General features: G+C 41.5%; 1 protein-coding gene across 2 annotated transcripts in view; it reads right to left on the reverse strand.

The window, feature by feature from the left end:
• Positions 1 to 20,681, reverse strand: part of LOC127573054 (monocarboxylate transporter 8-like) — an 81,849-nt gene extending 61,168 nt beyond the window's left edge. Inside the window, exon 1 of one of the 2 annotated variants that reach the window (XM_052020853.1) lies at positions 19,815 to 20,681. In XM_052020853.1, the coding sequence (XP_051876813.1) occupies positions 19,815 to 20,040 (226 nt within the window). In that variant the 5' untranslated portion in view covers positions 20,041 to 20,681. The remainder of the gene's footprint in view (positions 1 to 19,814) is intronic. The other variant, XM_052020852.1, reaches the window with a different exon arrangement.
• Between the last annotated feature and the right edge of the window lie 3,348 nt (positions 20,682 to 24,029).

Consider the following 24,029-nt stretch of genomic DNA (forward strand, 5'->3'; position numbering starts at 1 on the left):
ACTGTACTTTGGTGACTTCTTTGACACCCCCCACAGTCACAATTTCTGTAAGTAGAAATATATTGACAAAACGGAGTACCACCATCTTGAATTCCACCATCAAGTTATGCACCATTCTGACTTTCTTTTGCCTTTATTGTTGCTGGGTCAACAAAACTGTGGGAGCACCTTCGATATAAGCACTGCATTGGCCAAGAAAGCAGCTCACCACCACTTTCTCAAAGGCAATTAGAAAATATCTATAGCTAACGAAAAGAGCTAACTGTGCATAAAACTTTAGCTATGAAGAAATAGGAGTTTTATGATGGGCTGAATGGGCCTCCTTTAATGCTGTAACTGTCCTATGATTCATTTTAGACCACAGGATACTATGAATCCAAGAATCCTAATAACGGGGATAACAACAGGGCCATCCAAAAGATGAGAGATGGCAGCAGAGTTGGCAAGACTCATGGAGAAAATGAGGTTTGGAAAAACTGAAAGAAATAAAGCTGCCACTGTCCAAAGGGTAAAAGAGGGATCAAGGTATAAATATTTGCCTACAGACTACTGAACAGTGCTGCAACTATAGTCTCATGCTGATGCACAAGCTCGCTAACTAGAATTTTGGTAAAAATTCAAAAGCACGGTCTAAGGATAACCTGCTAAGTAATTACTAACCATAGAGTTTATAATTAGTTTTTTTTTCCCAGGTCATTTTGCCCTGTTAACACTCAGTACAAATGTAACCTTAAGAAATGTGCTTAAGTACCTCCTTCCATGATTCAAATACATTGGAAGTGCCTGGGAAGGGAGACAAGCACAGGCTGCAGGACGTGCTTCCAGCAAAACCTTAGAGAGATAACAGAAAAAACATACACTGCTACTAAATCAAAATATTCTGCATTTAGAAATATTTTCAGAAGAGTGTGAGGTAAACCTTTGCTGGGAAATTAATTGCAGGCAGCAGTGCCAAACATAGGTCAATGGAACTGAACTTCAGAAGAGGAGTAAACGGTAATGCTGCCACCTTATACTGGGTTTAACGACTAGGATGAATTTCTAGGCATGTGCCTTTTGAAGGTTCGAAGGGAGGGTTTATGCAGAGGTCTGGGAGGGCTCTGAACTGTTGGAGTCCATGGACGGCCAAACCCGACTCAGAAAGGGCCTCTTTCTTTGGAGGTGTCCAGAGCTGTTAAAGTATTTCAGATTAATGAGAAATTCTGAAACTGGACAACTCACTTTGACTAACTTCCACTTACTTGTCACTCCTTTTAGCATGACATTCTAAAAGAGGTCAGTGAAACGAATCAGTGTATTAGACAACAGTTAATAAGCTATATTTTTAGGCTGAAAAAACATAGGAAGCTTGCTTAGTTGGCAAGAGAGAAATTAGACATTTAAAATGGGATTAGTTTAGATGGGCAATAGGATCGGCAGGGATATGATGGGCTGTAAGGGTTATTTTCTGTGCGGTACCACTCTATAACTCTATGAAAATTTTTGCAGCTGGATAAAACAATTACTCAAAGCCCCTGTTACAATGTCAGGAAGTAAAAAGCACAAAAAATGCAGATACTGGAAATCTGATCAAAGATCCCCACCATCCGGGCCATGCCATCTTTTCGCAGCTACCACTGGGGAGGAGGTACAGAAGCCTGAAGTCCCACACCACCAGGTTCAAGGACAACTACTTCCCTTCAACTATTTGGTTCTTGAACCAACCGGCAAAATCCTAATCATTACAGTTTAGCAACACCATGACCACTTTCTTCACTTTGCAATAAAATGGACTTTGTTTTTATTGTTCTAATAGTGTTCTTTCTTGTAAAAATTGTCTATAATTTATGTTTTTCTTATGCATATTGTTTATATGATGCTAGGTGCCTGTGATGCTGCTGCTGCAAGTTTTTCATTGCACCTGTGCATACATGTACTCGTGCATCTGACAATAAACTCGACTTGAAATAAAAACAGAAAATGTTGGAAAATCTCTGCAGGTCAGGCAGCATCCGTGAAGACGGAAACTTGACCTGAATATATCCAGCATTTTCTGTTTTTATTTCATAATGTCAGGAACGTTCATGTTTGGGATGTAATGTCTGATGGTGCTGAAACACCGTGGGGTAAAAATTCACCCCACTGTTGTATTTGTTAGACATATGACGTAGTTGTGTGTGCTAGCTCAAGTCTAGTTCTGAAATTCTATTCTGTTGACTTCAATAGAACCTCCTATCAGAAGTGAAGTTCAACATGCATGGTTACTAATCATGTTTAGGACATGCAGCGGACACATTTTATTCTTCAGTTAGAATCGCTGGGCAGGAAATGAAGGTTGACGGGTACAAACTAGATACAAACTTGAAAATATACTAATTACAAAATAACTGTTGATCTCCCTCTTATCAAGCTTTCTGCGCTATTCTTCTACACAAGGAGTGTACAACTATTTAGTTAGAAGAGGATTGGAAATCTCAGGGACAAGTATAGTGATCTAATACCCAATGAACAGAATGGCTCCTATGCTGCTACCACTATGGACATCATCTGTGGAATTAAGTGACTAGGGCTAAAGACCGGACATTTCAGAGTAGGTGTTTTCCTTGATTATCTTTGGAAATGGTGAAGAAATTTTGGATAGGTGCTGAAACAGTTTCAGAAGAGACAATATGATAGGGCAAGTTCAGAAAGATTGATGGACTCGGGGGAAAGAAGAAAAGCAAAAATTACTGGTCATGACCCCAATGCAATTTTGTGCTGATATCAAACAGGTGAAGGGTGAACTATTAAGTGTTGGTCCAAATTAAGCAATGCCAGGGAATGCACAGACAGTACAAGGTCCAAAAGAGTTAAACTTTTACATAGGATTTACTGGCTGGTTATATTTAACTGCCCTGTATCTGTATTCTATTATCAATACTTTGCTTCATATATCCATCAGAACAAACTATGTAAAACAGCATGTGCCAGCTTATATTGTTTGCTAACTATTTTAGCCTTTGATTCAAATAAACAAAAACATCTTTAAATGTGGAAATGCAAATGTAAACGGATTCAGACTTTTTCCAAAGTCCAGATACATTTTTCCTTAAACAATCAAAACAATACTGTTGGAATCAAAATGCTTGACTCAGCAAAGTTTGGGACCAGAGTGCACCAGAAGGCGGGGTATATATATATAAAAAGGAACCACATTCTGGAACTCTGGCGCCAAGAAATGTCATCAAAGGGTTTAGCAGCAGATCCAGCAGGTGAGAAAAGTTCAGAGTTCTGCATGACATTCAGACCATCTCCGTTCAAACTGAATGAGAGCATCACAAAAAGACAAGAAAACAGTAGATGGAGTAGGCCACTCGGCCCCTCAAGTCTGACATGTCATTCAATGTGATCATGGCTGATCTACTCTGGGCTTCATTTCCTCTTTTGTGCTAGTTTCCCGCTGCCCTCAATTCCTTAATGTTTCAAAATTTTATCTACCTCCTCTTTAAATACTCTCGATGACCAAGATTCCACAACCCTCTGGGGTAGAGAATTCAAAAGATTCACCAGCCTCTGAAAAAAAAATTCTATACAACTTTGTTTTAAAATGACTACCCCCTTAGCTTGTATCTATGTCCCCTCATTAAAGAATCTCCCACTAGTGGAAACATCTCAACATCTACCCCATCATGCCTCCATAGGATCTTTCAATAAGATGACCCTTAATTTTTCTAAATTCGAAATAATACAGATCCAACTTCTTTGGTGACAAGGTAACCCTTTCATTCCAGGAATTAGCCTGGGAAATATCTCTGGGATTGCTTTCAATGCTTTCTTATACAAGGAGACCAAAACCATGCACTGTATTCCAGGTTGTGGCCTCATTAACACCCTGTACAACTTTAACAACACGTTCCATTTTCTAAACCCCAACTCGCTTGTAATAAAGGCTAACAGAGACACAAGAGATTCTGCAGATGCTGGAATCTGAAGCAACTCACACAAGAGGCAGGATTAACTCAGCAGGCTAATATGCCATTTCGACTGGGAAAAAGATACTGGCTATCTACTCCATCTACGCCTCTCATAATCTTATAAACCTCTATTAGATCTCCCCTCAGCCTCCACCACTCCAGAGAAAACAACTCAAGTTTGTCTAACCTCTCCTAATAGCACATGCCCTCTAATCCAGACAGCATCCTGGTAAACCTCTTCTGCACCCTCTCCAAAGCCTCTACAACCTTCCTGTAATGGGGCAACCAGAATTGAATGCAATACTCCAAATGCAGCCTAACCGGAGTTTTATAAAGTTGCAACACAACTTCCCGACTCTTGAACTCAATGCTTCAACTAATAAAGGCAAGCATGCCATATGCCTTCTTTACCACCCTATCAACCTGTGGGGGCACTTTCAGGGATCTATGGACTTGGACCCCAAGATCCCTCTGCACATCAACATTGTTAAGGGTCTTTTCATTAACAGTATCCTGTCCCTTTACATTTGATCTCCCAAAGTGCAACACCTCACACTTGACCAAATTAAACTCCATCTGCCATTTCTCTGCCCATATCTGCAAATGATCCATATCCTGCTATATCCTTTGGCAATCTTATACGCTATCCACAACACCACCTATCTTTGTATTGTCTGCGAACTTACTAACCCACCCATCCACATTTTCATCCAGGTCATTTATATATCTCACACATAGCAGAGGTCCCTGCAGAACATCAGTAGTCATGGACCTCCATCCAGAATAAGTCTTATCGACCCCTATCCTCAGTCTTCTATGGGCAGGCCAATTCTGAATCCAAATGGCCAAGTCACTGTGGATCCCATGCATCTTAGTCTTCTGGATGAGCCTCCTATGAGGGACCTTATCAAATGTCTTACTAAATTCCATGTAGACAACATCCACAGTGCTACCTTCATCAATCACCCTCTTCACCTCCTCAAAAAACTCAATTGTTAGTAAGATATGACCTGCCCTGAACAAAGCCATGCTGACTGTCCCTAATTAGGCCATGGTTTTCCAAATGCTCATGAATCCTGTCCCTAAGAATCCTCTCCAATAGCTTCCCTACCACTAACTCGAGACTCACGGGTCTATAGTTTCCAGGATTATATCCCCATTTTCCATCTTGAATAATGGAACAACATTAGCTACTCGCCAGTCCTCTGGGACCTTATCTGTGGCTAAAGAGGACATGAAAATCTTGGTCAAGGCACTAGCAATCTCATCTCTTGCCTTTCTCAATAACCTGGGGTATATCCCATCAGGCCCTGGGGACTAATCCACCTTAATATTCCTTAAGAGAGTCAACACTACCTTTATATTTATCTCAAAGTGCCCCAGCATATTAGCATACTCCAGACTGATCTCCCTATCCTCCGCATCCTTCTTGGTAAATACAGATGCAAAGTACTCATTTAGAACCCTGTCCACATCCTCTGCCTCCAAGCACATGTTCCCTCCTTTATCCTTGAGTGGTCCTACCCACTCCCTAGTTATCCTCTTGCTCTTGATGTATGTATAGCATGCCTTAGGATTTTCTTTAATCCTACTTGCCAAGGACTTTTCATGGCCCCTCTAGGCTCCCCTAATTCCCTTCTTGAGTTCTTTTCTAGCTTCTTTATAACCCTCAAAGGCTCCATTTGATTTTAGCTTCCTAAACCTTACATATGCTTCCTTTTTCTTCTTGACTAAATTCACCACCTCACTCGACATCCAAGGTTCCCTTACCATCCTTGTCTTTCCTTTTTATTGGAACATACCTGTCCTGTACTCTGTGCATTTGGTCTTTAAACACCCTCCACATGTCAGACGTGGACTTACCCAAAAACAGCTGTTCACAATTATCTCTCCCTAGTTCCTGGCTAATACTCTTGTAATTTGCCCTGCTCCAATTTAATACTTTCCCACAAGGTCCATACTGTCATGATTTATAGTTATCTTAAAACTTAAGGAGACATAAGAGACTGCAGATGCTGGAATCTGGACAACAACCAATCTGCTGGAAGAACTCAGCAGGTCGAGTAGCATCTGTTGTCTAAAACTTGAGTTGTGATTACTGTTCCCTAAATGTTCTCCCACTGAAAAGTCGATCACCTGGCCAGGCTCATTTCCCAACACTGGGTCCAGTACGGCCCCTCCTCTTGTTGGGCTATCTACACAATGATTTAAGAAACCCTCCTGGATACACCGAACAAATTCTGCCCCATCTAAAGCCCTTACACAAAGGAGGTCCCAGTCCTTATTGGGGAAGTTGAAGTCACCCACGACAACAACCTTGTTGTTTTTACATCTTTCCCTAACCTACCTGCATATTTGTTCCTTGATGTCCCAGTGGCTAGTGGGGCATCTGTAGTATAATCCTAGAGTGATTGCACCTTTCTTATTTTTGAGTTCTACCTATATAGTCTCAGTGGATGAGACCTCCATTATTGCTCTGAGTGAGCTGTGATATTGTCTAACTCAACCCCCTCTTTTACCTCCCTCTATATCTTTTCCAAAACATTGAAACCCATCCAGTCCTGCCCCTCCCTGTAATAGCCACAATGTCATAGATCCATGTACTGATTCATGCTCCATCACCCTTACCCTTAATACTCCTAGCAGTAAAATAAACCCACTTCAACCCATCCATCCCATCGTGCCTATTACCTTGCTCTTGTCTGTCCTTCCTTACAGACTTATTGGTCATGACATCTATCTTCCTCTCAATCCCTCCACTTTCTGACCCGGTGCTCTGGTTCCCATCCCCCTGCCAAACTAATTCAAAACTAGCAAACGCAAATTAACTCTACTTCAGAAAAAAAAGCACAAATAAATCTATTGTTGTTTCATCACAGTATGGTTCCACTTTTAAAATCAACATTAAATTACTGCAGTGTAAGATGACAATAGATAAGACATTAACTATTATACTAGCACCATTATAACATCTCATTTTTAATTTATTAATTTTTAGGTGCTGCTGCGAGGCCAACATTTTTTTGCTCATCTTGAATTTTGCGTTCAAGGTGTCGATGAGTCACCTTTGGGAACACTTGCAGTCTCTCTGGTAAACCTATTCCCATAGAAAAGGAGTTCCAGGACTTATATCCAGCGATGATAAAGGAAGAGCCATACATTTCCAAATCAGAATGGTGTGCGACTTGAAGAGGACCCTGTATGTTGATGTTCCCATGCACCTTGCCCTTCCTAGTGGTAGATGTCACAGACTTGGAAGGGGCTGACTGTATAGCCCAGGCATGTAACCGCAATGCATTTTGTAGACAGTACACACTGCAGCTATTGTGCACCAGTAGTGAAGGGAATGAATGTTTAGGGTGAGGGATGAGACACCAAAACAGCTGGCTGCGTGGTACCTCATGCAACTGGATGGTGTCAAACTTAAGAGCATTGTTAGAATTGCATTCATCCAGCAAGGAGAGACTCCTGATTTGTGGCATCTGGCCAGTGGAAATGCTCTGCTTTGGGGTGTCAAGAGGTGGCTCACTCACTGCAAGAGACTTGCTCTCTGACCTACTCTTGCTACACTGTAATTATGTGGTTCATCCAGTTCAGTTTCTGGTCAATGATATTGCTACTAAATATTGAGTTATTGGTTAAAATCCCTGTTGGAGACAGTCATTGCCTTGCACTTCTGTGGCTTGGATGTTATTTCTCACTTATTAGCCTATGCCTGGAGGATCTCTACGTTTTATTGTGTGCAGGCATGGGCTGCATCATTTGCTGAGGAGTTGCGAGTGAATTTGAGCATTGTGCAGTCATCAGCGAACATCCCCATTTCATGGAAGGAAAGTAACCAGTGAAGCAGCTGAAGATGGTTTAGTCTAAACACTGCTCCAAGAAACTGCAGTGATGTCCAGAGACCAGGATGATTAACCTCCAACAACAACAGCATACCTTATGCAAAGTATGACTCCAACCACTGGAAGGTTTTCCCCATTTGATGGCCATTAACTTCACTTTTACCAGAGCCACATTCAGTCAAATGCTGCCTTGATGTCAAGGGCAGTCACTCTCACCGTACCTCTGGAATTCAGCTCTTTGGTCCATGTTTGGACTATGTCCGGGGTGATGTCTGGAGCAATGCCATCCTGACAAGACCCAAATTGGGCACTGTCGAGTAGGTGCTGCCTGATAGCATTGTCAACATCAGTTTTCATCACCGAGGATGACTGAGAGTCGACAGATTGGGTGGTAATTACCCAGACTGCTTTATGAGAAAGGACACATTTGGACAATTTTGCACATAGTAGTGTAGATGCCAGTGTAGTGTCAGTACTGGAACAGCTTAGCTAGAGGAACAGCTGGTTCTGGAGCAGTACTGTAGTCAAGATGTTGTCTGGTCTCATTGCCTTTGTTCTATCCAGTGCCCTCAACCATTGCTTGACATCACCTGGGATGCATCAAATAGGTTGGAGAATGGCTTCTATGATGCTGGGGAATCTCAGGAGGAAGCTGAAAGGTGACTAAATGTGGTTTGCATATGCTTTAGCCTTTTCTTTAACACTCACACAAGTTGAGTCCTGTCATTGTTGAGGATAGGGACGTCCTTGGAGCCTTCTCTGTTAGTTGTTTAAATGTCTACTACTATTTAGAACTAGATAGGTAGGAATGCAAGCTTTGATCTGATCTGTTGTATTGAGAGATCACAGCTCTGTCTATTGCATGCTGTTTTTCCTCTTTAGAGCACATATTGCAGCTTCATTAGGCAGACACCTCATCATTTTTCAGCGTGCCTGGTGCTGCTCCCAGCAAGCCCTTTTGCACTCCTCAAACTAGCTGATCCACTGGCTTCTTAGTAATGACACAGCAAGGACTATGCTGAGACATGAGGTTACAGATTGTAGTAGTGTACATTTCTGCTGCTGCTGATGGGCTACAGCATCTCCTGAGCTGCCAGATCTGTTCCAAGTCTACCCCATTTAGTATGCTTGTAGTGCCACACAACATGGAGGCTGTCCTCAGTGTGAAGTAGGACATTGTCCTCACAAGGACTGTAGTCATTTCTACAAATGCTATAATGGATTGATACATTTGCCAGAGGTAGATTAGTGAGGAGGAGGTCAAGTACGTTCATTCCTAATGTAGTTTGATTCACTACCTGCTTTAATCCATGTCTAGCAGTTTTGCCCCTCAGGACTTAGCCAGCTGTTCTATCAAGCTGCTCTTGGTGACAGATATTGAAGTGTCCGCATGCTATCTTCAGTGGTCTTTTCAAGTGTTGTTCAACTTGCTTCATCAGTTGAGAGAGGATGGATGACGGTAATCAGGAGAAGGCTTCCTTGCCCATGCTTGACATGCCATGAATCCTCACAATGTCTGAAGCCCACATTCAGGAAATCCAAGGCTACTCCCTCCCACCTGAAATACTACTGTGCTGGGTCTGATCTACCAGTGGGGAAGGATGAATTTTGGGCATTGACATGCATGAACATCTTAAGGTTCTGATCTTTCAGTCAAGATCATACAGGCTGCTTAACACCAGTGCCCAGAAGAACTTCAGGAAAATGTGCATTTAAAATTCCTTTAATATCCAAACACAGGTGCTTAAATGCAACAGGAATAGTTAATTGTGATCCAAGAAAACTAATCAAAAAATTCTGGAAAGTTAGGAAACACGGCAGACAATTTAGGCTCCCTCACCTATAGTGCCTTCCATTGGGATTATGGTCTGTAAATGTCCTAACTTTACCTGGCTGAAAATGAGAGAGCAGTGGCATAAGATAGTGAGGGGGAAAATTGACAAAGTGTGACAAGCTGGGACAGAAAATGTGAACAATATTATGCAGCACAGAGCAAATCCAAGTTAGTAAAAAGTATGAAAAATAAAATAAAAGCTTAATTTATTTGAATGCATGTGGCATTTACAACAAGACAGATGAGATGACAGCAGAGATAGCAATATACCAGTATGAGCTAATGACTATTACGGAGATATGGTTGCAGGGTAACCAGGGCAGGGTGCTTAACATGCAGGTCATATGCTGTCCAAAAGAAAAGCCAAAAAGGAGGCAGGGTAGCTTTGGTAATCAAGGAAGGTATCAGAGTGGTGTTAGGTTGTGATATTGAGGCAGCGGATAGTGATGTAGAATCAGGAATAACATGGGAAGGAAGACATGGGTGGGAGTAGTTTATAGACCCCCAAGATGTGACCTCTGGATAGGGTGGAGCAAAACCAGGAAAATATATGAGGTATGTCTGAAGGGAACTGCAACTGCCATGGGATATTTTAATCTACATATTGATTGGATGAACAAAATTGGCAAGGATATTGTAGATGAACAATTTATGTTGCATCAGCAAATGTTTCTTAGAACTGTATGTTACAGAACCTACCCAGGTACGGGCTACTTTAGATTTAGTCATGGGTAATGAGGAAGGATTAATAAGAGATTGTGTGGTTAAAGATCCCTTAGGAGGTAGTGACCACAGAAGTTCAGGTGCGGTTCAAGAGTAAACACCACAGGACCAATGCCATGGTTTTCAACTTAAATAATTGCAATTATAATGGTATGAAGGTGGAGTTGTCCAAGGTGGACTGGGAAAATAAGCTAATAGACATTCAATAGATGAATAGTGGTGGATATTCAAAAGCTGGTCCATAATACTCAGCAGGAATTTATCCCAATTAGGAAAAAGGGATTCCATAAGAAAGAGGCACAATCTGTGGTTAACAAAGGAGGTCAAGGACCATGTAAAATTGAAAAGTAAAGCAGACAAAGTACAGGGCTGGTGGTAGACTCAAGGACTGAGAAGTTTTTAGGATCCAGCAGCTAAAGACTAAAAAGTTCATAAGAAGAAATAAATTGATATTGAGAGAAAACTTGTGTGTAATATCAAAACAGTAAGTTTCTATGGATATGTTAATAGGAAGATGACAGCTGAGGTGGTGTGGGACATCTGGAGGTGAATTAATAACAGGAAACAAAGAAATGGCAGTTATGTTAAATCAATTTTTTTTAAGTCAGTCTTCACCATGGAGGACCTACAAATATCTCTCAGATAACATGGGCTGATTACAAATAACAGGGAAAATTTGTAAAAATTCCAATCACAGGGGATAAAGTATTAGAGAAACTCACAGGGCAAAAGGTGGAAAAGTTGCCAAGAGCCAATGGAAGTGGCTGCAGAGATAGTGGACCCATTGGTTGAAAATTTTCAGAACGCACAAAATTCCAGGACAGTGCCAGAAGATTGGAAAGCAGCCAATGTGACTCCCTTGTTCAAAGGGGAAGGAAGACAGAAGGTGGAGAACTATAGGCCAGTTAGTTTATCATCTATTGCTGGCAAGGTGCTAGAGTCAACAATCAGGGAGGAAATAACTAATCATTTTGGAAAGCTAAATATAACAGTCAACATGACATTTTGAAAGGCAAATCATGTTGACTAATGGGCTTGAATTCTTTGACAACATGGCGGGGAGAGTTGATGGAGGGGAGTGTATTTAGATTTTCAAAAGGCATTTGACAAGATGGCACACAAGAGGCTGGTGCAAAAATTAAGAGCCCAAAAAGGTACTTGAGGAAGTGTGTTAACTTGGATTGAAAACTGGCCATGTAGAAAACAGAGAGCTGGAACAAATGGGTCCTTTTCAGGCTGGAGGGACGTAACCAGTCAAGTACTTCAAGGATAGGTTCTTGACCCTCAATTGTTTGGTATTTACATTATTGACCTGGAGGAGGGAATGGAATGCAAGATTTCCCAAGTTTTCCAATGACAAAGAGTTAGAAGGCTATGTTGTAATGAGGACATTGTGATTGAATGATTGGTCATAAACCTGGCAATTGGGGAAGTGTAAGGTTATGCATTAGAGTAAGAGGAATCAAAAGACGAATTATTATCTAAATGGAGAGATAGTGCAAATGAGTGAAGTTCAGAAGTAACTGGGTTTTCTAGCGCATGATCCACAAAAAAATTAGCAGGCAGTTCCTACTAGTAGTTAAGAATGCAAACAGCATGCTGACCTTTATTGCAAAGGGATTGGAGTTTAAGAAGAGGGAGGATTTGTTACAGAAGTACCCGTTGTTGAGGAGGCCACATCTGGAATACTGTGCATGGTTCTTGTCCCCTTCAGTTAAAAAGCACAATACAATAGCATTGCAGGCAGTCCAAAGGAGACTCACCAAGCTAACTCCTGGGTGAAAGGGTTGTGCTGTCAAGAGAGTCTAGACAGTTTAGGGCTGTGTTCCTTGGAGTTTAGAAGAATAAGGGGTGACCTTATTAAGGCACAAGATCCTAAGGGGTCTTGACAGGGTAGATGTTGAGATGCTTCCACTTGTGGGAGAGTCATGACATAGCTACAAATAGATGCCACTGCTGTCAGAACTCTGGAGTACCTACAACATCTTCAGCTTTTATTTTTAATGATACAATCTACTTTATACCTCCTTCCTGGTCAGAAATACAAACAAAGTGCTGAAAATACTCAGCAGGTCAGGAAACATCTGTGCAGACAAACAGTTTATCACTTGAGGTCCAGGATCCTTCATCAGAACTGGGAGAGGAGAAACAAGTAGACAAGGTGGAGAGGGGGAAAAGGTAGAAGAAAAAGGCAATATCTCTGACAGGATGAGACCAAATAGGTTGATGGGGGCAACTGGAGAGGCAGTTACAAGCACATTATGCTTCTTTATCTGTGTAATGTGTTGTTAATTGTGATACTATGAGACATGTCCAATGGAAGGATTTGAAAACAAGAATGAGAATTTTATAATCAAAGCTTTGCTTAACTGGGGATCAATCTCCATCAACAAGCACAGGAATGATGCAGAAACATTATTTAATGTGTATTATGAGTCAGGCATTTGAGTTTTGACTGAGATCATACTGATGGCTGGTAGAACAGAAGCTGTCTAAGACAGCACCAAAACAGTGAAATCTAGGAGATAACAAAAGGTATGATAAAGGCTTCAGAAGGAGGTGAGCTGCGGGACAGCTCGAGTTGCTGTCCTGTTTGCTCCTGTGCCCATGCTACTTTAAGTCATTTGGTCTTGCCCTGTCAGAAATATCCCCTTTTTGCTACCCATCCTTTTCCCACCTTCTCCGCTATTGAAGACCAATTTGTTTTCCCTCTTTCCCAGTTCTGACAAGTGGTCTAGGACCTGAAACATTAACTCGTTCTCTTCCACAGATGCTGCCTGGCCTGCTGAGCATTTCCATCATTTTCTGGTTTTATTCCATAAATGATATGTTGGCATAGGTGGGGAATTGGCAGAATGGTGCAAGATTCAAGACCTAACATGTTCAACTCAAACAGTCTAAAAACATTGAAATATACGGCAAGAAAAAACAGAAGGCAGAGAAAATTGTGATCAAACTGTACAGCACTATGTTCAGACTGCATCTTCACTAACATCAATCCGCTCACCATGGAACCAGGAAGGCTGGTCAACAAAGAACCATTCAGCTGACACTGTCTTGGTGCTAGAATTATAAGGGAAGACAATGGAAACAGGGGCACTCAACCTGGAATGGAGAAGTGATCTTATAAAAGATTTAAGCCGGTTACAGAAAATGGAAATGATAAATACATAGATTAATTAGCACAGAGAGCTGAGTTACAGGTAACTTCACATGAAGTAGAGTGAAACAGTGGAGGTTACCCATCAGTGCATTGATCAATCAGGTCAAGATTCAACAAGAGCTCAGTTAGGGACTTCAGCATCAGATGGCCCGAGATTAAATTGGAGTGGCCAAATGATCCTACAAAGTGGCACAAAGGTGCCGCTAGTAGAGCCGCTGTCTCGCGGTGCCAGATACCTAGGTTCAGTCCTGACATCAGGTGCCGTCTATGTGGAGTTTAAACATTCTCCCTGTGACGGGGTGAGTTTCCCCCAGTTGCTCCTTAAGATGCATTCACCAAGCCTGTGGTTGCTTGTCCCAATATCTCTGTGGTTCTCAATATAACACAATCTTGGATTACGGCCCTGTGAAGCACCTTTAGAAGTTTTACTATTTTCAGAATCAGGTTTATCATCACTGACATACGTCTTGAAATTTGTTGTTTTGCCGCAGCAAAAACCTCCGTATGCCATCAAGATACAAGTTGACAGCATGGTATTTAAATTGCCGCGCTGGTAATCCAGACACCTGAACTAACTACCCAGAGACTCAAGTTCAAACCTCACAAATGATAGCAGTGGAACATATATTCAATCATTATTCTGGAAGTTTAAAATAATCTACCCGATTATTATAAAAAAAAGCCCCCTGATGCACCTGCCGCCCTTACACATTTGGGCCCATATAATGGTAAATCAGTAAGTTGGTTTATTGTCACATGTACAGAGGTACAGTACAGTGAAAAAACTTTGTTTTACATGCCATCCATACAGATCATTTCATCACATCAGTGCATTAAGATAGTAAGAGGGAAAACAACAACAGAATGCAGAATAAAGTGTTACAATTACAGGGAAAATGCAGTGCAGGCAGACAACAAGGTGCAAGGCCACGTTGAGGTAGATTGGGAGGTCAAGGGTCCATCTTATCGTACTAGGGGACCATTCAATTGCCTTATAACAGTGGGATAGAAGCTGTCCTTGAGCCTGCTGGTTTGTGTTTTCAGGTCTTTGTATCTTCTGCAATGGGGGGGTGGGAAGAAGAGAGAATGTCCAGGGTGGGTGGGGTCTTTGATTATGTTGGCTGCTTTATCGAGGCAGCGAGAAGTGTAGACAGAGTCCATGGAGGGGAGGCTGGTTTCCGTGATGTGCTCAGCCGTGTCCATAACTCTCTGCAGTCTCTTGCAGTCCCAGGCAGAGCAATTGCCATACCAAGCCGTGACTCACCAATGCCTCAGACTCACCAAAGTGGCTCACTCTTGAGTGGGTTGCTGAGCACCTCAGGAAGTTGTACTATTTTAGAAGCTCAAAGGCAATTCGGATAGAATCTTGGGGGAGGGGAAGGGAGATTGATGCAAATGTGGGTGCATAAAGAGGGATTAGTGCAAAAAGATGCATGATGGTCAGTACAGTCCTGGTGGACAAAGGGGCCTGTTTCCAACTGTACGATTTTGAGGGATGGACAGTAAATGCTGGCATTGACACTGATGCCCATATCCTGCAAAAGGAATAAATTGAAAATCAAGGTTTGATTTTATCCTGAAGTGATATTTTGCTCATATAGAATTCCTTTTGCAAGTTATATTAGCATTTCAAAGTACTTCCATCATTACTATTTCAAAATCTCATGCCACTGTTCACCAGAAACAAAATTCAACTAAATTTAGATTAAGCAGACAAATAATCTCCTCAGGGAATGTAGAGCTTGCTCTAAATGTGGTTGAGTTTACTATCATACTTGTGTTTGAGTCCAAAAGGTTCAAGAGCAAATTATTTCTGGCAAAAGATAATTCATTTGTATTTGGATTACAGTTGCCTAGATTTAAAGTAAGATGTTTTACTTTAAAACACAATTACTGGAAGGCTTGGTAGCAATTCGTTTTATTTTCAGGATTCCATTTGAGCAATGCCTAGTTCAATTGTCCTTTTAATGGCACCCAACTATAAAATCATTCTCCCTTACAAGTCAACTGTTAGGGAGAAACCTGAAGAGATTTTATTTTAAGATCAACTGATCTCCCACCCATGGTTGGAAAATTGTGGAACTACACTAAAGAAGCAAAATGCTGGAAACCTGAAATAAAAACAGAAACTGCTGGAAACTCTTAGCAGGTCAAGAAGCATCTATGAAGGAAACAGAAACTTTACATGTCGATGACATGTTTCAGAACCTCTCTTATTATGGGAGGATATGCTAAAGTACTTCCAAAATGCCTTGAAAGATCAGTGGGAATTCAAAAGCACAGGTACCTCTTGAACTGCAGTGACTACTTCAGTGTTAAAGAAATCTCACAGTTAGATCTCTAGACTAATCTTTTTCTTTATTTACCCCATTAACATCCTCTTTCACCTTTTATCATTTAATATCCCCTGCAAGGTGCTTTATCATAGTCTTTTCCTTTTGATTTTTCTCCTTCCTTCTTACTCTGAACCTTATGGCACATTTTTTCTGACTTTTCCCAATTTTGATGAAGGATCATTGACCTGAAATATTGACCCCATAGTTGCTGCTTAGTCAGCTGAGTGTTTCCAGATTTTATTTCAAATGACCAGTTTAACTTGTATTGATTGTAGAGTAAATGATGCCAAAGACACAAGGAGAATGGCTCCATCCTCCTCAAAACCTTGTTGTTGGATCAGTCTGAGAAGCAAGTGTCTCATGGAAGATGACTACTTTTTCAGAGCTAAGACTATTCCAATGACCCAAGTCTGAAACCTTAAAGTACTGGTTATCAACTTGCAGATTAAAATAAAAATAGATTTTCTACACCATTATTAATTTGTCTATTGGACAAGATATGGAACGAGTGAACTAAGCATTTGGTATATTATTGAGATGAACCATTTTAATACAACTCAACTTTAACTCAGTTGTGATGAAGGGTATAGAACCAGAAATGTTACCTCTGTCTCTCTTTCCGCAGATGCTGCCTGACCTGCTGTGCGTTGCCAGCATTTTCTATTTTTCAGATTTTCAGCATCTGCAGATTTTTTGATGTTCAAGTTGTGGATTGTTTATTTGTAACATTCACAAGGAACCATAGGATTGGGAAAAATGCAGGGAGTTCTTAAAGTACTGGTCCACACGTGAGATTTCTACTGTAACATCCCAAAAGGTCTGTTCACAACTTTTACAGCAGTGCAAAGATACAGGAGTATGAAAGCCCAGATGACCAGGCTCAAGAATAGCTCCTTCTCCACTGCTATCAGACTTCTGAACCATTCACCTCTTTCACATCCCTTTCTCAGTGGTGCTGCCAGGTTCTCAAATCCTTAATTCTACCTCTTTTGTTATTGTCTGTTTAGCATTTCTTTGTGCACTACTTCAGTCTGCACTACTGTACTTTGCACCACTCTTGTTTTGTACTCACTGTAGTATTTATTATTACCAAGTGAGCTTCATGCGAGCAAGAAATTTCATTGCACCCATGTGTATATAATAATAAACTAATAGTGATAGTTACTTTCAAAGGAATCTCCTCAGAATCTCTCAAAATTTTGATGAGTAAACATTCTTGCAGATACCTAGGTCCAGGTCACTCAATATAGACTTAGCTCAGGGGACGCTGCACATGGGGGAAGAGGAGTATAAAAAGGATTGACATAAACTGTGACTGTAAGAGTTGGAGGAGATAAAACAATAATATGGAAATTAACAGGTGAAAAAGGTGAGAATGAAAATATGGAAAACAAATGTTTTTTGATTAATGTAATAATCAATATACTATGTTATATCAAAATGATCAAAGCCATGCCAGCAAAATAAGGAGCCACACTGAGCAGTGATTATGGGGCTAATTTCAGAGACTGAAGCACAAAATATACTGAGAGCTACATGTATTGCTTTTCCAGAAAAATACATCAACACTTCTTAAATATACAAGCACGTTTCAGATAAGGGACACAATTCATTCAAACAATGACGTTGTATTCATGTGCTTTATGCATCTTAAAGAGCAGCAACATTTTTCAATATCAGGGAAGAAAATTTCATTTGTCTAGGATGACCTTTCAACAACCTATTGAAGTGGTCTGTGTCAATCTATACAAGAACACTGATGACTTATCTCTCCTCATTTTCCTTTATTCCTTTAATGTGCATAGAGATGGAGAAAGAATTCTAACACAGTTGGAGACAAGTTCTAAAAATTAACAATAAGGGAGTGCTCACAATGATTAGTGTAAAAAGAGAGATTTTCTTACTGTCTAGATGGCAAGTTGAATCAATCTGAAACATAATAAGCTTCCTTCATTGTGATAACCATTTGTGTTAACCTTAAATCCCTGGGATCATTAACCAATTGTTTCAAAACTCTGGCAGGAAACATATCTGGAACATTAACCATTTCACTTATCTGACGCTTAGGTCAAGATTTACATTAATAATTTGTTATAAACCAACTGAAACTGGCAGAATAACGCATAAAGACACCACCATGTGTCAAGTACAACCTTTGGTGAAGTTAGTAGGTTAATGGGCTACTATAAATTACCTTCAGTGTAGGTGGGGGGGGGGGGGGCAGGAGGACCAAGGCAGCGTTGATGGACATTTAAGACACAATAAGTCACAGGGATGTAGGTGGGGTAATGGGATTGCTGGGAATGCTCCAAGAGTTGGCATTGACTTGTGGGAACAAGTCACCTCCTCCTGTGATGCAAGAGCATCTAAGAAATACGGTAGGAATTTATACATGTTAAAAAGTAGCCACTAAATAGGCATAATTTATCTTCCATTAAGGTACAGAAGCCTGAAGTCCCACATCACCAGGTTCAGGAATAGCAACTTTCCAACAACCATCAGGTTCTTGAACCAATCTGCACAACCATAATCCTACCTCAGCAATGAAACACTGTGGACCACCTCTTGCACTACTATGGACTTGTGTCTGTTTTTCTTTGCACTGAGGTCTTGTGTTTGCGGAGTCTTTTTTTTCCCCTCACTGTATGGTATAATACATATTCTGTATGTCATCTACATGTCCGTGATGCTGCTGCTGCAAGTTTTTCATTGTACAGTACCTCACTGTACTTGTGCATATGACAATAAGCTCGGCTTGACTTAATAGACAAGCTCAAAAATGCATTATCTTAACAGCCAGAAAAAAAACTTCAATTTGGTCCCACATTTCAAGCACCCCTTAAAAGGTATCAACCCAGGAAAAGTTTTGTTGATGTTAAATGTGTTTTATGAATAGAATCTTTTCGTCACGGAAGGCACAAGAGACTTGAATTTGGAACAAAAGTTGCGGCAGGAATTCAGCGGGTCAGGCAGCATCTGTGGAGGGAAGTGAACAATGGACGATTCGGGTGGAGACCCTTCATGTGGGCTGAAAGAGAGGGGAGATAGCCAGTATGAAGGGGCGGGGCAAGAGCTGGCAAGCGATAGGTGGATCCAGGTGTCATTAGAGGGTAATCCCAAAGAATCAAAACTTCAGAAGAGAAAGCGGCATTACTTCAAAACAATCACCAAATAAAATAAAATAGAAAGCCGGGAGAGGTTTATTGATTGTATGTTTTATTTGATAAACTCCATTTACACTAAACGTGGGCTCCACATTTCTCCATCAACCCCCCTTCCCTCAGATGTAATGATCAGTGTGGATTGTAAAGTTGGCAGAGAATTTGACAATTTTAGAGAAGCTGCTGGATATCTCAAGACGCCCCGAAACACAAAGGAGCATTCTGACCAAGAGCTTCTCTGCAGTTCACATTTCCATTAGCCTCGTTGAGAAATTGTGACGTGCCGAAAGGACACAATGACATTAAACTGCACCTTAAACTTTGCTATCTTGTTAAGCCGCCAGCACCTGGAAAATACTGGGAATTCATGCCTGCCCCAGTCTCACCCCGGCGCGCCCGCCTACCAAACCCAGTAGCCGTTTACTCCGGACAACAATCAGTTACACAGCAGACCCCCATCGTGTTCCAACTCCACACCGCATCCACGTACAGGGTGGTACCTTCATCCAAGCGCAAGGTGAAGCGGATTCTGGCAGGTGCCGGGAATACCAGCCGTGTTGGGCAGCTTCTGCAGAAAGAAGCACTCTCCCTGATCTTGCCCCACCCGCCTGGCTGCTCCCAGCAATTCCAAACTTCATTCCCCCCTGGTCAAACTTGTGACTTTTCGCCCATCGGTCGGTATGAGAAAACCCACTGTGGCGAGTTTCTTTAGAGAAGAGGGGAGGGTGCGTGGATTAGTCACACACTTGGGTTACAAACGCGTGCAGAGGGTTGAGAGCGAGAGCTGGGAACTGGCAGAAAGCGAGCAATCCGCACTCACCCGTCTTAAACCGGAGGCTCGGGTCGTTCTGGTTCTCCATCTCCTTCAGGAACATGAGGAAGAGAATGCCGAACGAGTTCTGGATGCCGAAGATAGATCCGTTGCACCAGGTGGCCGCGAGTACCACTACCCAGCCGAAACCGCCTTCGGGCACTCGGTAGCCTGGCTGGGGAGCGGATGGGGAGACTGCGGCCGGCTGCGTGTTTTTTTTTGGACCCGGGCACATCCAACACTTGCACTTTTCTATAGCCTTCACCCTCGGCAGTCTCCGACATCTTCATAGCCTTGTCCTCGACGTCCATTCCTCTGGACGAGACAGCAAAGCACGCAAGGGGATCCTTATAGACTCTGGGTGCAGTTTTTTTTCTTTCTGTTTTGCAGAGCGATGTTATTTACAACCACCGCGTTTCATGTCATGTGGCTGTGTTACTCAAATCTAACTGATGTCCTTGGCTCACAGCGGAGCTCTTGCATAAATCGATTGATCGAGATTAGCGTGCTTCAAAAATCAGGTACAAACCTGCCCCCAACTCGTCGTTCGCCGAGTGGGCCGGCTGCCAAAATCAACGCAACCACTGAATCAATCAGCTGCAGAGAAATCAAATCCTTAGACAGTACACAGGCAGAGACTCCGCCTCTGGCCCCATTTTAACGTGAAAACATGGGAATAATGTTGGCGAAATAACTGGGATCCAGAAATACGCCTCCCGACAACAGAACTCATTTCCAGCAACATTCAGTCCCTCGGGATACTTATAAACAGGAAGCAAGCACGATTCCAGTTAATCACAAGCAGCTCCGCCTCACCCACCACTCTTACCCATTGGGGAGCAACGGAGCGGAGCTCTGCAAACACACACACAGTGTGCTCGCCCCTCGTGCGTTAAGTTTGTTTCCCTCTCGGCAACATTATCCCGAGTATCTCCAGCATTCCCTGGATTTATTTCGCGTGCCCAGCATTCGCAGTATTTTCCTTATGTGGGATGCAGCTGTGGTCGCTTTCTTCTTAAAGCATAGGTCGGTAGATGCTGGAAGTCTAAAATATTAGCTCGTATTCTCTCTCCACAGATGCTGCCTGACTTCCTGACAGTCTTCAGCCTTTTCTGTTCTTATTAGTTCTTTTTTTATTGGTTATTGTTTCTATTAATTTTTATTATTAGTATTAAAAACAGTAGTTTCCATCACTAATACCCATTCCAAAAAAAATCCATGTACAGCTAACAGATAGCTAATGAGATAATTTCTCCACCTTTTTCATTTTCGTACAACATTCTTTTAAAAAAGCTAATTGTTGACCTTCTGTCAGATAGTGCCTTGATTCCCAACCATTTGCCCTTGCTGCTTGTCCAATTGTCCTGCCTGTTATTCCTGACGTCCGGGTGAAGGGTCTCGAAGCTCCACAGATGCTGCCCGACCCGCTGAGTTCCTCCAGCTCCTTTGTGTGTTGCTCCAGAGTTCCAGCATCCAGTCTCTCGTCTCTCTTCTGATGTTTATCTTTGCTACTTTTAACCTGCATTTCAAGTGTCGTCACTTCAAAAGTACTTAATTGACTGTGGGTGGCTTTGGCGGTCTTTGGGAGTGGAAAGGATTCAAGCCAGAGAAAAATTTGGAAAGTATAATGTGTAAGGGGCAGAGGAAGAAGGCAAAGGCCCTTTATCTCGAATGCACCACTAATTCATAACAATGTGGATAAATCCGCACAAAAGTAGATATAAATGGGTTTGATCTAAATGCATTATAGAGATGTCCTTGCAAGGTGATAAAACTGACAAAAATCCCTATTTTGGAAACATGCAAAATGAATGTAATGTGCTGCTGCAAAAAAGCTAATTTTCACGGCATTTATTGCCTTGTGTATGTATGCTTATACCTATAACCTTGAACTTGAAAACAGTATACGTGATTTTTTTTTGGGGGGGAAGAAAGAGATGGAGTTTGTGGGGAAGAGAAAAGTAGCTCTGATAATAAAGGATGACACGAAGATAGTGGTAAGAAATGACCTTAGTTTAGAAGATTAGGAAGTAGAATCAGTTTTGATGGAGGTAAGGAATAAAAAGGAGCAAATGCCGCCTAGTTTATAAACCCCAAACAATAGCTTTATTGATGGTAAATCCAGAAATCTAGACATACAAAACCTCCCAGAAATGGCAGAGAACAGGGTGAGAGTGGAAGAGGAGCTGAAAGGCATTGGCATTAGTTACTAAAAAAATCTACTGGAGAAATCTCTTAAATCCGAGAGCTGATGAATTCCCAGGATTGGATGACTGGCATCCCAAGGTTTTGAAAGAAATGGCTTTGCAGATGGGAGATGGCAACCATTAATTCTAGAACAGTTCCCACGGATTGCAACTGTGAATCCAGAAGTTAAAAAGGAGAAAGAAAATGGGGAACTGCAGCAGTTAAGCCTGATATCAATGGTAGGGAAAATGTTAGAATCAATAATGACAGCAAGGCACTTTGAAAATAATAGGATTGGGCAGTGTCAACATGGATTTAACAAATCTATTGGAGTATATTGAGTTCATAACTAAAAGAACCCATGAATATGGCATATTTAGATACCGTCAGCCTTCAGAAAGATGCCATGCAAGAGGTTATTAAACAAAATTAAACCACCTGGGTTAATACACAGGAAAAAAAAGTCATTGTTTTCTGGTTAGGAAGCTGTGACTAGTTGGGCACCACAGGGATTGATGCTGGAGTCCAGCTGTACACATTTATAATCTATATCAATGATTTGGATGAGGAGAATCACTGACACTCCAATATTCTGGCATGCTATTGGGGGGGGGGGGGGGCAGTGCAAGACTTCCCAAACTATTGGATATTATTCCATCAATATCCAAACAAACTTTTTTTGAAAAAAGACATTACTCAGTATAATAATTTTTCCAGTGAACCCACCAAGTTTAAAGGATGCACAGGAACCAGGGCCACCATGAATTTCAAGGGATGAAACCATGAATTTCAAGCATTACCTGGTGAGTTACACACTGAACCAGAGGGATTTCAGAATGGTCAGATTGCAGAATATCAAAAGTTTTACAGTTATCCAAATTTGATGACACTAAGCTGCACAATAGTGAGAGTTGTGAGGAGGATGCAGATGCTTCAAGGGGAGATAAACAGGCTAGGTGAACAGGCAAGTACACGACAGATGGAATATAATGTGAAAATACATGAAGTCATGCACTTTTGTAGAAAATAATGGAAAGGAGTACTATTTATTGGTGAGGAATTGATGGTCAGAGGGACCTGGGCGTTCTTATACAGGAGACATTAGCAGTTAATATGCAAATACAGGAAGCAATTAGGAAGGCAAACAGTTTGCTAGCCTCTGTTGCAAAAGTACTGTGGATGTTTTGCTCCAGGTATACAGAGCTCTGTAAGACCACATCTAGAAGATTGTGTGCATGTTCTCAACTTAAGGAAGGATATACATGGAATGCAGATCAATTCCTGAGATGGTGTGTTTGTCCTGTACAGAGAGAACGCAGACTGTTTATGCTCTCTTGAATTCAAAAGAATGAGAGGCAATTTCAATGAAATATTCAAAATTTTCTCAAGGCTTGATGCTTCCCCTGGCTGGAGTGTCTGGAAGAGATTACAGACTGAAAATAAACGGTTAACAATTCAGGACACACGAGATTTCTTCACTCAGAGCAGTGAAACTGTGGAATTCATCACCCAAGAGGGCTGTGGAGGCTCAGTTGCTGAGATTTATCCAAGAGATAAATATCCAAAAATTAAGGGATTCAAGGAATACAGGACTAGTACAGAAGAGTGGCAGAGTGAAATATCAGCCATGATCGTACTGAATGGTGCAGTAGGCAAAGGGACTGATTGTGTAGGCCAGCTTCTACTTGTGTTCTTATGAAATAATGGGGCTTCACAAGAAAAGTAGTGCAATTAGTTCAGGGACTATGATCTTAACAGAGACCGTGCAATTCAAATTGACAAAGGTATTTTTCAGGATGAGTTCATGGAATATATTCGAAGTAGTTTCCCAGAACATTAAGCCATGGACCCAACCAGTGATCTGGCTTTTTAACTTGTTCATAGGTAATAAGAGGATTATTTAGTAATCACACAGCAAGGATATTGTGGGAAGAGTAATCTTAAGATTTATTGCTTGTTGTAAAGGGTCCATCATTTTTCATATTAAGTCTGAAACTAGAGTTTTAAATCTTAAAGATATCGGTAAGAGTGGTGAAT

This window comes from Pristis pectinata, chromosome 8, assembly GCF_009764475.1.
Source record: "Pristis pectinata isolate sPriPec2 chromosome 8, sPriPec2.1.pri, whole genome shotgun sequence".
In the NCBI taxonomy this organism is placed as follows: domain Eukaryota; kingdom Metazoa; phylum Chordata; class Chondrichthyes; order Rhinopristiformes; family Pristidae; genus Pristis; species Pristis pectinata.